This window comes from Sylvia atricapilla, chromosome 2 (genome assembly GCF_009819655.1).
Source record: "Sylvia atricapilla isolate bSylAtr1 chromosome 2, bSylAtr1.pri, whole genome shotgun sequence".
Lineage (NCBI taxonomy): Eukaryota > Metazoa > Chordata > Aves > Passeriformes > Sylviidae > Sylvia > Sylvia atricapilla.
The window spans coordinates 24,132,035-24,147,841 of record NC_089141.1 but is presented as its reverse complement, the minus strand read 5'-3'; the positions used below and the strand labels follow the sequence as shown (position 1 = coordinate 24,147,841).

Genomic DNA, 15,807 nt, shown 5'->3' with positions numbered 1-15,807 from the left:
AAATTGCTCCTTCAGGGAGATTCTTCACGTAGGAGGGCATCTCTCTCCTGCAAGGCCACAAGGCCAGCTTCCCACATAACATTGATACTGTTATCATGCTGCCTTGGTGCTTTAATTGCGTGAGCTTTTTTTTTTTTTTTTTGGTCATGGTGGTCATTGCTTTGTAAAGGAGGGGATGCAATTAATTTGGGGTAAGATGAAAGGGAATGAGAAACTCCCAGGGCAGTCATCTGGCATCCTCTGCTCACAGGACTATTTGTCTTTCTTCCCACACATTCCTTGCAGCATTTCCTTTTCAAATAGGCATCACCCTCTCTTCCCACTTGTCAGTTGTGTTTCTGGGTGCTGCTGATTGTTTGATTTCCTATTTTTGTCGCTGTTGTCAATGTTACTTAATTTATGACTCAGCAAGTGCTGCCCATTTCTAGCTGGCATGTGCAGTGTGGGTGACAGACTGGAGGGAAGGGATGCCAGAGGGGCCTTGGAAGGCTTGAGGGGGGGCCTGTGCAAAACTCACCAAGTTCAACGGGACCAAGAGCAAGGTCCTGCCCCTGGGTCAGGGCAACCCGGGCACAAATACAGGCTGGGCAGAGAATAGATTGAGAGTGGCCCTGAAGAGGAGGATTTGGGGATGTTGGCTGATGAGAGGTTGGATGTGAGTTGACAACATGTACTTCTAGCCCAGAAAGCCAAATGTATCCTGGGCTGCATCAAAAGCAGCTTGGGCAGCAGGTCGGGAGAGGTGATTCTGCCCCTCAACTCTCATCTGTAACACCCCACCTTGAAGTGCTGTGCCCAGCTCTGGGGCCACCAGCAGAAGGATGTTACTGTCAGGCCTGAAGCACCTCTCCCTTCAGAGAGTTGAGACTGATCAGCCCAGAGAAGGGAAGACTCTGGGGAAAATGGTTTAGCAAACTTTCAGGACCTAAAGGGTGACTACAAGGGAGCCAACTTTTTACAAGGACATGAAGTGCTAGGACAAGGGGAAATGGGTTCACACTGAAACAGGGTAGGTTGAGATTAGATATTAGGAAGAAATTCTTTACTGTGAGACTGGTGAGGCACTGGCACAGGTTGCCCAGAGAAGTTGTGGCTGCCCCTGGAACTGTTCAAGGCCAGGCTGGATTTGGCTTTATGAAACCTGCTCTAGTGGGAGGTGTCCCTGGCCATGGCAAGGAAATTGGAACTGGATGTTCTTTAAGGTCTCTTCCAACCCCAAACAGTCCATGATTCAGTTCAGCGCCTTTGTTCGTGGCTGTGGTCAGGTAGCGTAGTTGAAGAGAAGGGGGTTTTGCTAACGGGTGACCACAGAGTGTTGCCCAGCTCCTCTGTGATGGAGAAATGTTTCTGCCCACCCAGTGCCCACGAGTGTGTTTTGTCATGTCTGGCATTCCTGCTAGTCACACAGCCCTTCAGGCTGAGGTCACCAAATTTGTTCCTTCTTTTTATAAACCCTTTTTCAGAATACATGGTTTGCCCAGTCTGCCCTCTTCTGTACCAATATAATAAGTATTTCTGATCTTTTTTCCTGTTGCAGTATCAAGAGCTTTGCCGTTAATCTTACATAAATTAAATGGGTGAAATGCATGACAGTCTCTTGGAGAAAAACTCATTTAATATCTTTTTCCCATCCTGTATTTTATGCATTCAGGTGTTCACTCACTTATCTATAAGTATCTTCTAGTCTTTCTGAATTGGCTAATAAGATACTGTATAGAATGGTTCCATGTGAAATTGGTGCCCTTTTCCCCCACTGACTCTTCTAATACTGAGGGTTTTTTTAGAGGAAATACCTGGTGCATGCAGTCTATGAAAACACAGTTACAATGAATTTCCTTTTGGTATTTCTTTGCTAACTCTCTGTTTTCTTGGAATGCACTTTGACACATGCCCTTGATCCTGCGACTTCTCTCTCTGTGAAGTACTGTCCCTCCCTGAGAAGGTGTTGGAGGCATTTACTGCAGAGATCTGATCCTCTAACATATCATGTGCTTGCATAAACCTCATTACTGGCTTCAGGCCTTGATGTTAATCTGCTTCAGCAGTTCAGGGGATGGCAGATCCAACTTGTGTTGAGCAACACTGAATACAGCAGCAGACTTGACAAACTTTCTCAGGCAACAAGTGCATGAGTTGCACATTGGCAGACCAGCTGTTTCTGCCAGGGGAGCAGGCTTGTCACGTTCCTTGTCTGCGCTCATTGGCACAACTAACAGGCAGATTTATTATACAAAGGACTAACAATGTGCAACTTCATCACCAGTGTGAAACCTTGTAGCAACCACAGACAACGGTGTTGGCTTTGGCAATGCCAGTGTGCCTGGTCCTGCGGTTATAGGATGTAACACGGGTGACTTCTCACTGCGCAGCCAGTGTTACAAACTGCAATACCTGCAACCCTCAGCCCTCCAGGTTGCTTTTGCCCTGCTTAGAGACCATCTTCCGTCTTTCTCCAGATTGGATTGTTCCGTCTGCATGCCCTGAAGTCAGGAGAGCATCCTAACCAAACACCGCCTTGGTGGGAGTTGTGGGTTTCCCCTTGTGGACAATGTCATAGCTGCTGTTTCCAATATGTGTCTGTTTTGGAGGTAATGCTGGTTGTTTTTTCTCTCTCCCCTTCTCGTCTGTTGTTTGCAGATGTTAACGCAGGAGAACGAGTTCAGACCAATAGTGTAGCTACAGCATCAGCCTCCAACTCCACCTGAACCAGTACCAAGCAGCCAGCTGCACAGGAAAAATCACCAGTAATTTGAGTCTTGCTCAGCAACACTGGTCACATTTGGAAAGAAAATTAAAAAGAGGAAAAAAAAATCCAACAAAACAACAAACCAACCAACCTGTTCATTTTAGTGTTCAATTTTTTATTATTATTATTGTTGTTCTTATTTAACCTTGTAAAATATCTATAAATACAAACCAGTTTCATTGTATTCTCACTCTGCAGGGTGTCCGGGGCAGGGGACTAGGTGGGGGGAGGAGGGAAAGTGGAGCAATACAACACACCAATGTCTCCCCTCGACAATCTCTTCATGTTGGAAGTTTGCTGTTGTGTACTTCAGAACCAGGACTCTTGCCTCATACCCCTTCCCACAACAGAAAGAAGGAAAAAATATGAAACAAACAAATCCCAAACCTCATTCTCTGCTGAAGTTCTTTTGTTTTTTTACCCTCTTTTTTTATTTTCTTTTTAAGTGAAATTTTGGACTTTGATGTAGTGCACAGCTTGAATTTGGTCGGGAGCTTAGCAGGGGTCATTCAACAGAGCTCAGCGTTTCTTGTCAGCAAATCCATATCCCAGGTTATCTGAAGAGCTGCCCTGGCTCGGCATGGGGAGCGGGCGATGTGGTAGGAAAATAGGTTGCCATGGGGTGGGAGGGAGGTTTGCCATGTGTCTAAGGCTTGAACCGCTAGCGGAAGCCTTCAATTTAAAAATCAGTGCTAGTGATGAGGAAATCTGCAGCTTCATGTGGGGAAAAGTCTTGCCCGAGTGGGTGATATATAATATAATACACACACATGCACGGACAGCAGCGGTCGGCTCTGCCGAGGCCCTTTGCCCAGCCGGAGCTCCTGCTTTCCGTGTCTCGGGCCGGCTCCCAGCTTCAGCAGAGAAGAGCGGACGAACAAAATCCTTGGCAGGGGCCCAGCTGGTGGATGGATGTTAAGGGACTTTTTGGGAAGTGGCCACTGTGAAAGTGTGTTTGGTTGGGTTTTTTCTCTCCCCACCCCTCCTTGGCTCTTGATTTGAACAGGCTTCCCTTTCCTAAGGTGTGTACAGGAAAAGGACACCAGGGTTTATAATGTGAACTGTAACAGGCTACTGGTTTATTTTGTAATACTTTTTTTTTTTTTTTAACTGCAGTTTTAACTTGCAGGATGCCACATTCTCCAATAGTTCTGATTTTAAATCCACAGCTAGAATCTGTATTTAATTTTCATCTTTTTTAACCTCTTGCTTTTTCTTTTTTTCTTTTTGATCTCTATTTATTGATGCGTGTTGCCACGTCGCCATTATGTTTTTACATTGGTAGAATATTAAAATACACATCTGAATGCTCTTGACGGTAATTTGTACCTGCTGACTTGTAGGAAAGCTGGCTCTATATGAGTGTGTGTGTATATATATTATATAAATATATACATGTATACATAGATACTACACTGCTTTTTTTATTTTGTCTACTATCTCGAATCAGTCTGACTGAAGCGTGAGGTGAATGCTTGTTCTAGTCCATCAGTTCAGGGTCCAGGTTTCCTCCCTGCGACGGCGTGTGGTGCGAGCATCCATGTCTCTCTTCCTGAAGTCAAAGCAATATTCCTTGCAAAAGGGTCAGGTGAGCGGCCGGATGCAGCCCCGGCACGGAAACGAGACTTTTGGAGACCCGATCTTGTGGTAGGCTTGCGGTTGGTGTCCGCTCCAGCCTTATCCTTCTTCAGAGAAACAAACTGTAGTCGCCTTTGGTGCTTACCGAGCCGTTCCTCGACCTGCGGATCTCTAAGGCAAGCAGTTGCTTTTCGGGAACACGCGGGACCTTCGTGTGGCCCGGGGGGAACCGGCAGTAGCGGCTGTGGAAGCTCAGCCGCCGCAGCGGCAGCAGGGGCTTGGTCACGAGCTCGGTGTGTTTCTTCTTGTACCTTTTATGCTGTTGACGTGGGATTTTTTTGGAAACTGTCTCTTAGCAGCCCTGGAACTGATAAAAGCTCTGCCCTCTCCCTCCTGCCTGGCACGCGGTGGGTTTGGGGATGTGGGAGCTGATTGAAGAGGTGAGTGACCACCTACCGTGAAACCGATAAACCCTCATGTTATCCCCCTCGGCGATTTGCTGTTTGGCACACACACACACATAAAAAGGTTTTAAAGCTTTTTTGCATTCTGGCTGGCTGCAAAGGAAAGCACACCCACGCTGAGAAACAGAAGGCTTTCCAAATGCTTACCTGCAACTTTATAGAAAGGGCTGAAGAGCGTCTTAACACGTGCGCTCGGCTAGTCAGTGTCCTGGAAGGTAAGTGGAGGGGCTTGGTTGACCCAGTGATCCAAATCCATACAGGAGACTCAAAAAGTAGGACAGTGGCAGGGTATGGATCTGCTGTATAGACAAGACTGCTGAAGCATTGGCCACAGGCACTATTATTTGGAGGCAGTAAATTACTGAGCCTTTAAAAAAAAAGTAATAAAAATATCGAAGAAAAATTGCTGCTTGTGCCAGGACATGTGGCTTTTCTTTTTCATTTTTTTGTTAGAGACTGGTGGAGGGGAGTCAGAGCGTTTCTCTCTGGTTTTGTGACTGTGCCGGCGTCTGTGTGTGTCTCGTGTGTGTGTTAGGTGGGGGGGGAGGGTCAGGGGTGCCCCTCTGGTTTTATTTCTGTTTTCAAGGATCATAGCAGGATCACACACTCTTTTATACAAGTTAGATCCAGGTCTTTGAACAACCTTTTTTGTAAATAAGAAAAAAAAAAAAAAAAAAAGAAAAAAACAGTAAAAATAGCAACAAAAAACAAAGCTCCTCACCAAATTCAAGCTTGTACATTATTATTTTTGGTTGTTTTTGAGTTTTTGAGTTTTATTGTTTTGTATGTAAATATGTGGACCCAGGAACTGTTATTAATGAGCAAAAAGTTACCGTTCAGGGCAGTGATTCTGTTTAATAATCAGACAAAATGTAGACGAGCTTTTTAAAGCCATATAGTTTTAACTCTGTACAGTAGGTACCGGCCTGTATTATTGTAACAATAACTCTAGCGATGTATAGTGTATCTATATAGTTTGGAGTGCCTTCGCTTCCATGATTTTTTGAATTTTATTTCCCTTTTATTTTTTTCTCCTCCTTCTTTATTAACAGTGTCTCTCACCCCAAACCCACATCTTTGCTCCCCCCTCCCCGCCCCGCTTTCTAACTCTTCGAGTGCTGTAAGGTTTCGGTGATACCCTGATCAGTAGTGGAACGAAAAGAAACCGTCTCCACCGTCATTTACTTGATTGGAGCCGTGGCTTTGTCCCGGCAGTCTCCAAGGTGCCCGCCCTGCCCTCCTCCTCCTCCCGCTAGCAGCAGCTGATTTCATTCGGACCCTAGCCCTAGCAGCCCGTGTAGATTTTGCTTGTCTCTCCCCTCAGCCCTGCGCCCAGGAGCGTCTGGGCAGCAGCAGCTTCCAGGAGGCTCGGCCTTCCCACCCTCCCTGCGGCTGTGCCGGGGGCAGCGCGAGCGGAAAGGGCCCCCGGGGAGGGAAATCCCCACATCCCGCAGGGTGGCTGCGGTGGGAGCAGGGGCAGCGCTGTAGGAGACTGCGGTGGTTTTTTTCTGCCGGGAGGACTTTCTGTTCCCTTTCTTCTCCCTGGTTTTTTCCCCCCATATCCTTCCCCGAAGTCACTTTTGTTTTCTTGAGATAAGTTTAACATGACTCTTGATTTCTTGTGCCCAGCACGAAGGCCTTGTTTCTAAAACTAGTTTGCTTGTGTTTTACTACCTTGTTAGTATTCCACATAAGATTGTCTTGAATGGGAAAACACGTAAATCTTTACCAAACCAAAGGTTGCTGTTTTATTTCGAAGCATCTCGTGTTCATTCCAGTGAAGCAGAGGCTGCACTTTCTTTCTGGTGACACGAAGGTCAGTGATGCCAAGCTGTTGGCGACAGTCTGCTCAGAGCTGTCCCTTCTCTTCTTTTACACTCTTTGGGCTTCTTTTTTAACCCAGTGTGGTCTTGATGTGTCTTTTACGTCAGCCCTGCCGTAGTGGGTCCCTGAGCCGGGCTGGATCGCGGTCTATCTCCCCCGATGGATGCTCAATCAAGACACTGGTGTTCTTAACTATTAAACTTATCTACCTTGCTAGGGAAAAAGAAAAACTTACCTGCAAAAGAAAATTGACCGGTAGAAGACCCCTGAACACTCTGTCCCCCTTATTTCGAAGCCAAGCTTTACCTAAAATAATGGCAGGTGCCTGCGACTTGCAACCTAAAATTCCCCCCCAGTTTTCAGTACTTGGAAAAGCAGAAGTCAAGCAGCCTGTCAGACTCGTACTCCTGTACTAGGAACCTCAGCCACCGCGGAGAAAAAGGAAAAGCTGATGAGGAAAAGCACAGTAGGGTATTCGGTCCGGGCTCTGCCTTCCGGAGACTGCCAGTGGGTACCCCTGGGGTGGCAGCTGATTTCCACGGGGCTCTCGGCCAGTTCTGGTCGTAGTTGGCTTCGTTTTGCAACACTGCAATAATGGCAAAACGACAGGAAAGGAAAACAGTACCTTAGGGGTTAGCTCGAGAAAAGTAGCTTCCTTGTGTTGGTCTTTCTCAATTTATTTTTAATATATATATATAAAATATATTTATATATATATAATTTGCTTGCCTGTAAAATTTGCGTTCATTAATGTGTTGCTGATGGATCACTTGGGCCTGTACACACCAATTAGCGTGACCACTTCCATCTTAAAAACAGAAATCTAAATATATATATATTAAGGACTGTGGGTTGTATACAAACTATTGCATACACTTGTGCAAATCTGTCTTGATTTAAAGGAAAAGCAAAACCTGTATAACATTATTACTACTTGAATGCCTCTGTGACTGATTTTTTTTTTTTTTTCATTTTAAATATAAACTTTTTTTGTGGAAAGTATGCTTAATGTTTTATTATTTCCCCCGCCCTGTTCCCCTTGTAAATACGTTTTGTTCTGTGTGACTCGGTTCGGAAATAGTTAACTGGTACTGTAATTTGCATTAAATAAAAAGTAGGTTAGCCTGGAAATGAAATTTAAAAAATACCAAGTGTGTGGTCTTTATTTCAAAAAATTGCCCTATTCTTCCCTCCTCCTCTCTCCCTTCTCTGACCCTTGTTCCTCACCCTCATGCCTCTTTCCACTCTGCGAGAATAGGTGGACGTGAATCTTTGTAATAATAAAGAAAAACCTCAAGAAATGAGCATGTTTTCTTAAATGAGCTGTGTTATTCCATGCTATTTTTAAAGAGATGCCAGCTTGTCTATGATACCGTTTGATTTGATGGAGAGAGGAACCCTGGGACATAAATATTTCAAATTGAAACCAACCAATCTTCCTTTACTGTCCACCTATAGATACAAACTTAAGAACCTGTGTGAACTGCTGGCTTTGAATCCTGCACTCATGGTTGTTTGGGTTGTTTGTTTTTTTTTTAATCATTGGATCCCATTAGTAATGTTATTTGGTGGTGATCTGTAAAGTTTGTTGAGACCACGTCCAGTGGACCGTTCCTCCAGCAAATCAGCACGTAGCTATCTCTGAGTTGGGTTTCCGGTACTGGATAATGTATGTATTAAACATGACATGTCTATTAGCGCAAAAAGAAAAAAGAAAAAAAAAATAAAAATCCTTTTTTGGGCTGGCTGACCTGGCCGAATCCATTCTGTCGCTATCCTAAAGGCTAGATGCGAGGTCATGTGACTGCTGCTTCAATAAAAACAAATTTATATTGCAAAGAGACTCCTCTTGCTCTGTTTGCGTGCCACGAGCCACGGTTGTTCCCGTGAAACCTCTGCTGGGTTCTGGGCCGAGGCCTCCACTCCAGAGGCCCTCCAGGAGAAGCTGGGAGCAGGGTGGGAAGGGGCCCTTGCAGTGAGTGTTGGGTCAGGATCCCCTCGATCCTCTCCTGATGCCAGGTGTGTGTCTGGGGGCTGTTCTGGCCGGCCCTGGGCACTGGAGCTGTACCCCTCGGAGCAGCTGCTGGCCCGCCCGGCTCCCTGAGCGGGCTCGGGGCTTCGTTTGTGCAGGCCCTGCTGCTCCGGGGCACAGGGTGGCCACCCACAGCCTGGCTGCCCCAGAAGCCTCATGGTGAGCAGAGGCTGCTGTCCCTTCACTCACCTCTGTCCCACAAGGTCACCAGGATTCTGGATGCATCCAACTCGTGCTGAGGCTGGGACTGCTCTGCTCAGCTAGTCTGGCCCTGGCATTAAGGGTGTCCACTTATACCTGCAAATGCATCACTGCTGGAACTACAGCACCTCTCTGGGTGAGTTTATCTTTTTAAAGCTTGCTTCTGGTGGGAGTTCATCACAATCCTCGGTGATTTGGGGTGGTGATCAGTCATCCTTGGGCACTTCTGGATGGACATGCTCTGGGGCCTCCTGTCTCTTCTGAACTTCCCTCACCTGGAATGCGAGTTGTGGGCTCTCTTTATGCACTGTCACAGGAACTCTCAGCACCAGTCTCAGGTCTCTCTTCTGAATGCCAGAGCCAAATGAATAGGACTCAAGCACCTCCTAACTTCTTGCTAAGCTGACTGGAAGGAGATCTTCAGCTCCTTCACATCTTTCTAATTTTATGTCCTCTACAGTTGTTTCAAACACTCTCCCTTAAGCTGCCAAAAGTACCCAGAGGTCCCCTACAGTGTCATTGAAGGCCCTGAAGAGCATCTTGTAGCTGCTGCCTGTCTCCTTACCTGAGGATTCCATTCACCCTTCTGCACGGAGGCTGCAGCTGTCCAGTTTATCCAGCATTCCTTCCCATTGTAACTTCTGCAAGCATTGCCAGTGAGACTTACAGTTTCATATCGTGTTTATATTCCCATCACCCATTTAAAAGATGTAATGAAACACCTTAGCATCAAGAGCCAGTCCTTTCACAAACTTCCAGGGAGCATCATTCTGTCACCCTGTGAGAAAATACTGCTTGAGACCCATCTGCAAACCAGGGTCAAATCCACTTAGCGGTCGGTCACCAATGCCTTGGGATGGTTTAAAATACTAATCCGAGCATAACGCAGCACCAAGCAGAATGCAGCACAAGACTCTGCTCCATTGATGTGCTTTGTCTTTATGGAGTGAGCTGCTGGCCATCTGCGTTGGAATTAAAAGTCAGTGTCGAGGCTGCTGGCACCATTTGTTGTCTGGAAGGTGGCAGCTTTTGGGCTGCTGGTGGGAAGGTCCAAGTGGCTTTCTGTGTGAGAAGAACAAGAGCCCCAAAGGAGGAGGAGGAGGAGGGAAGTGAGCCACAAACTGCAGAGGGGAGAGAGGAGCACTGCAGTTTGTCTGAGGCACCACGGCCAGTTGCTTGGAGACGGCGAGCCCAGCATATGGTACACAACCTCATCAGGCAGCCTGGAACCTCACCTCCCTCCCTGGGCTCCGGGAAGGGCTTGTCTGGGCCCTTGTCCTCTCGTGCCTTGCTGGTCTTGAAGGGTGGTGTTTGTTGCAAAGGACTGGCTTTGCTAAACCAGCTGTGCACAAAGGGTGTAAGACATAACTGCTGCCAAATCCAAGCTCTGGTAGGAAAGGAAGGTGTGTAGGTGTCAGTGCTCCACAGGGCACGTTATGAAAGCCAGGCTCTGTCTGGGTGTCAGTGTTTCAGTGTTGTACAGTGCGAGGCTTTGGAGCAGAGACCAGACCCCCAAAACAAACTCCTGCTGGAGCTCATCTCAGGTGAGAGTGCAGGTGAGTGCTCAGGGCTGTAAGGGAGAGAGAATGGGACTTCACAGCAAACACCTGCCTTTGGTCAGTGCAGGAATGCAGCCCTGGATCTTGCTGCATGCCCGGCTAATTCCTGATGCCTTGGCACAGGTATTTTCTTTGTGTATCCTATTGTGCCCTGAGTCTGCGTGCAGTTGGGTAAGTGTCCCATGCAGTCAGTGGAGTTACAGCCGTCTCTTCTAGGAATTCCCTGTTCTCTGCATCACCTACCTCTGCCGACATACTCCAGAGGTAAGGCTGGGTCCTCTAGGACAAGTGGGGAACAAACAGCCTCTTCCCTTGTGGAAGCTTGTGAGTGGCTGCAGCAAAGCATTTCTGACTGAGGTGCTTTGCCCTGAGAGCTGCAGGCCCAAGCCCAGGGCTGTCTGCAGAGCCCCTCGCTGGCTGCACACTGGGGAACTCTGCCTGTGGGCAAACAGCCCCTCATTCCCAGGAAGAGCTGCCTGTAGAGCACAAGCACCTGTCCCAGCAGGGGAACCACAGAGGCCCAGTGTATGGTGGCAGGCCCAGGGAACTGAGAATGAAATGGATTGCTGAGTAGAAAGATTAAAGCATTTGGGCTTTTTGGTTGGCATTTTTTTCCCTAAGCAAAGTTTCTAAAAACTGGTGGAAGGCAGGAGTTAGAGCAGGACTGTCAATGGCTGTTTGACTTCCCTGTGCTTTACCTCACCTGCAAGTGCTGAGCAGTCACAGGGTCCTGCTGCTGACAGAGGGACCTGTGCGGGTCCTGTCAGAGGGAGATGGGCTGCAGGGGGTGAGGCAGGGTCAGGTGTGTGGTGGGAGCAGCACGGGAGCTGGAGAAGAAGCAGAGGGCATTCCCTCCCTCTCACCAGATCCCCATTATCACCGTCCACAGCTCCCCAAGAGCAGGCTGCAGCCAGGTGGGGACTTGCCTCTTCTCCCAGGTAACAAGCGAGAAGACAAGAGCAAGTGGCCTCAAGTTCCATCAGGAAAGGTTTACATTGGATATTAGGAAAAAATTCTTCATGGGAAGAGTTGTCAAGCGCTGGAGCAGGCTGCCCAGGGAAGTGGTGGAGCCACCCACTATGCCTGGAGATATTTAAAACATGTGACACTTGGGGACATGGTTTAGTGGTGGACTGGCAGTGTTGAGTTAAGGGTTGGACTTGGTGGCTTTAGAGGTCCTCTAAAACCAAAACAATTCTATGATTGTTTCCTCTGGCATAACAGCAGCCGTGCCCTCCTCCTCCCTTCTGCAGCTGATTCCTGTAACCAAATCCCTTGCCAGGCCAGAGTGCTCAGGAGGGAGATGGTGCTTACTGGAAAAACCCAGGTGGTTTGAGAGCGTTTTTACTCAAGAAGATGGTTGATGTTGTTTGGAATGCTGCCATAAATTAACAGACTTAGGAAAAGGGACTGCCCAGCTGGAGACTCTTCAGACTATCTCAGTTACACCTCCTTTAAGATTTTTGTTTCACAGCACTAGGCTTAGGAAGAGATGGAAGCTGTTTCTGCTGGAGACAACAGATTTGGGGCCCACACAGCAATGGAAAAATGGTTTGCATTTGGCTGGAGGCAGAAAAATTATGTTGGCAGGGAGAGAGAGGCTTCAATTCAACAGGTAAGGAACCAACACTGCTTGCAAGAGGCTGTTACTGGCTCAGTAACAAACAAAAGGGAGATTCTTAGGATCAATCCTGCAGCAACCCAGGGAGAGAGCAGCAAATGCAGCTTTTAAGTCTCTACCACCTTTACCTCACTGCAATCAGCACCACAGGGGCACCACACGCTCCTGGCCGCTCCCCAGGGACCAACATCACCAACACTGACTGAGGAGCTCCAGGATGGGCCAGAAGTGCAGGCTGCCATGCAAGTTTCCCACTGGGAGAACTGGATGGGATAAATCTCATCTGGCTGGGCTCTGCAGTGGGTCCAAACTGCTGTAGAGCAGTGGGCAGCTGCAACAGTGAGTGTTGGCAGGAGCAGCCACAGCTCTCAGGTCCACTGGGGATGGTGTGCTGAGCCAGGCAGTGCACAGGTAAGCAGGATACAGGTGATATGTGGATACAGGTAAGCAGCCTGGCAGGAAGGAAAGGGGAAGAGGACATCCCTTCCAAGCGCTGCTTGAAGGATTGGGATGTGGCATATGGGAAGAGGCCAAGAGAAGTGGCCTTGACTCCAGCCAGAAGTGGAGGAAAAGGTGTGTGGGGTTGATGCAGTGTGTGGGAGAAAAGGAGGAATGAGAGGGAATGAATGATATGATCACAGCAGAGAGCCGGAGCTGCCCTGCTCCACAGGTTTCAGTGTACACCCTGCCCCTTGGCCTGCTGGCCTTTTCTGTCTCATGCAAACAGAGTCTGTTGAGATGCTTTCCTTGCCAGTTCTGCTCCAGGCAGTGGCTGGGAGCAGAGGTGCAGGTCTTGGTCCAGGGTGGTCCCAGGAAAATTGAATTTACTAATCCAGGTGTATACATTCTGTCTCGGGGAGTTGGCAGTTTTGGCAGGTGTTCAAACCAATTCCTGCCTCTCTGGTGGGGTGGAAGGCAGGCACAGGAAACAACAGCTCCCCATCCAAGCCCAGGCCCGATTCTGGAGGGCACTGTGGTGAGGAGGCTGGATGCCAGCACGATACTGATTCACCAAGCATAAGAACACAGGAAAAGTTGCACAAACGGGACTTTGGTGAAAGCAGGGAAACAGGACTTGGAGGAGATAGTCAGCAATAGTGCAATTGGGCCTTGTTAAAAGCTTTGAGCATGTGAGGACCATACTTGCAGGGTTAATCCCACTCTCCTAAAAAACGTTGTGTGAGAGCTGAATTGAGTCCAATGAAGTATCAGGCAAATCCTGCACACTTGCAAGACCAGGAGCAGAGGGAACAGCTGTGCTCAGAAAGTGGCAGGAACTCTTTTAACAGCACCACACCCAGGTCTATGGCAGCAGCTTTTGTGGTGGTCGTGTTGCTTTTAAGGGAGGCAGGAGAGATGGGGGAGTGTGGGTTTGGTGTGGTTTTCTGTTGACAGAAATGCACACACTGTATGTTTCCAGGAAAGAAGGACCCAAAAGGACCCAGTTCTTTTTTGCTGAACTGCACTTAGTGCCATAGGATTTTCTCCTCCCACACCACCAGAGCCGTATCGGCAGGGAATTTGCATTCATTCATTTACTGCAGGGACCAATTCTTCATCATTCTCAGGGTGCAGTGACCCCAGAGGCCCGTTTGGCTCAGCCTGTCTCCCCCACCTGCCAGGAGACAGGAGACAGGAGCTCGCAGAGCAGCACAGCCAGGCTCCCTCCCTGTGGGCAGCTGGTGAAAGAAAAGAGGGACAAGCTGAATTTTCCCCGTGTTTCCACTGTATTGGTGCAGCCCTGGAGGCATCTGCTGTGTTTGTTTCGGGTACGGGCTCCTCCCCAGGGTTGTTCTGTCTCCTGCTAGGAGAGGGAATGGTGCATTCTTATGCTGTTGATTTATGATCCCAACTGCCTCTCACTGTGCTCATTTTCTTTCTCAAAGTACATTCTGCAAAGCTTGAGAAAAAAACCCCACATGACAATTAAAAGCAGCTTCTACAGAAGAGTTTCCTGCAGGAATCCTGCCGTGGCCTTCAGTTTACATGCTAGGCAATGTCATGTGGAAAAGATGGCTTTACCCTGATGGTGTCCCTTATATCATAATAGAAGCTGAGACATTTACAGCTTAGTCTGTGCACAGCATCTGGAGTCCCCTGCCCCTTATTGTCATGCAGAGCTCTATCCCTACAGAAGACCAAAGTGCTGCAACCTCCATCCATTCCCACACCTGTTGGAATACTTATCTTTTTAAAACCACATCAAATTGTACAGTGAGCCCATGCAGAATGTTCATTTTGACAGACCATCTTCAGAAATACAGCAAATGCCTCAATGGATGAGTCTTCCTGCTCTGCTGTTCTGCTGCATCAAGTTTTCCATGTCTCTCCTATTACATTGGATCTTGTGATTCATGCTATCCCCCCTCCTTTTAACAAGGCTAAATTTGTCCAAGGTGGCCTGAGGCTACAGAGCCGATTCCTGCACAGCTTCTCCTCCCACACTGTGGAGAGTGTTTCATTCTGTATTTTTGTATTTGCAACCTTCCCTTTCACTGACTAGCTATGAATACCATGAGAATTGTCCCAAATCCCCAGTCCCTAATGGCATCATCCTCACAGAGTCCTAACCAAAACTAGTCACTCCTCTCTGACTCCTGCCAGAAGCAGCACTTACAGAGGCTGCCTGACCCCAGCAGTCCCCTGGTGCCTCTGGTTCAGCAACCTGGAGACCAGCAGTGATTTGGTGCAGCTCTTTTTCCTCTCTCCAGCTGTTATTTACTCCCCAGTGGAATACAGGGGTATGCAGACTCCTTTCTCCTCCCTCTCCCCTCCCTGTAAATTCCTTCCCCTGTACCCTGGCCCAGCTTAACCCACAAAACAAAGACCCAGTGCAGAATTTTTACAGGAATGCATTAATGAGCAGCATTTTTGACCAGTTGCTGGTTCGTGTTAGGTAGGAGAGGCACTATGGTCGGGATTAGCCAAACCACAGCGGAGCTTTACAGACCCAGCACAAGGAAAAGATCATCCAAGGGGAGAAATGATGGAGGCAGGGAGAGATCAGGCCGTTACCACTGGAGCACTGAGGGCCAGTACCGCTGTTGGCTGTGTAAGCTGTAGCCATCAATGAATGGCCATTTTGGGTGTGCCTGCCCTTCCAAAATGTGGTGCTTGGTGTAAATGTCCCTTTATACACAGTCCTGGGGAATTCTCACACGTGAGTGCTGGAGAGCTGAGCAAGCCTTGAGCTCTGTGACAGATACACTGCACCTGTCTGAGCCCGCTGCTTCCCGACATCCGGAGCTGGAGCACCCCCGTGCCTGCAAACACGGCAAAGCCAGCACACAGCAAAGTCAGCATCCTTTCTGTGTAGCCCTCGGAGCTGGGGAGCCACAGTGACTACCACTGTTCCAAGAAAAATAACCAGTTCTTTCCAGAACTGCTCTTTGCAGTGATAGAAAGCAAGAAGTGGTCAGCCTGAAAAGTAACATTTCTGGAAAATGCATCAGCCCCTCCATGCCCGTGCCATCCTGCTATCACCTGGTTTGTGCCAGACACTGCCTGCTTGCCAGAAACCACCCTGCTGAGGTCAGGGGCACCTTTTCTTTCTCCAAGGACTAATGATGTGAAAAGTTGGTGCAAAATTTGACTGTTTTTGTTCAGCTCCAGTGCTTTATTAATAGCAGTGCTAACACAGAAAGCCATTGGGCCTTACACCACTAAGGAAATCCACTGGGACACAATTCTCTGTGGATGGCCTCAACTCAAAATTTCCCACTTATGGAGTATTTTTTAATTTAATCTTCTCGAAGCAAGGAAATACCACCAAAAGCCCAGGT

The 15,807-nt window shown here is 48.1% G+C and overlaps 1 protein-coding gene across 2 annotated transcripts in view; it reads left to right on the top strand.

The window, feature by feature from the left end:
* The window catches only part of GSK3B (glycogen synthase kinase 3 beta), a 146,889-nt gene extending 139,130 nt beyond the window's left edge, over positions 1 to 7,759 (top strand). For both annotated transcript variants that reach the window (XM_066341005.1, XM_066341003.1), the window contains one exon: positions 2,638 to 7,759. In XM_066341005.1, the coding sequence (XP_066197102.1) occupies positions 2,638 to 2,705 (68 nt within the window). In that variant the 3' untranslated portion in view covers positions 2,706 to 7,759. The remainder of the gene's footprint in view (positions 1 to 2,637) is intronic.
* Positions 7,760 to 15,807: the final 8,048 nt, after the last annotated feature.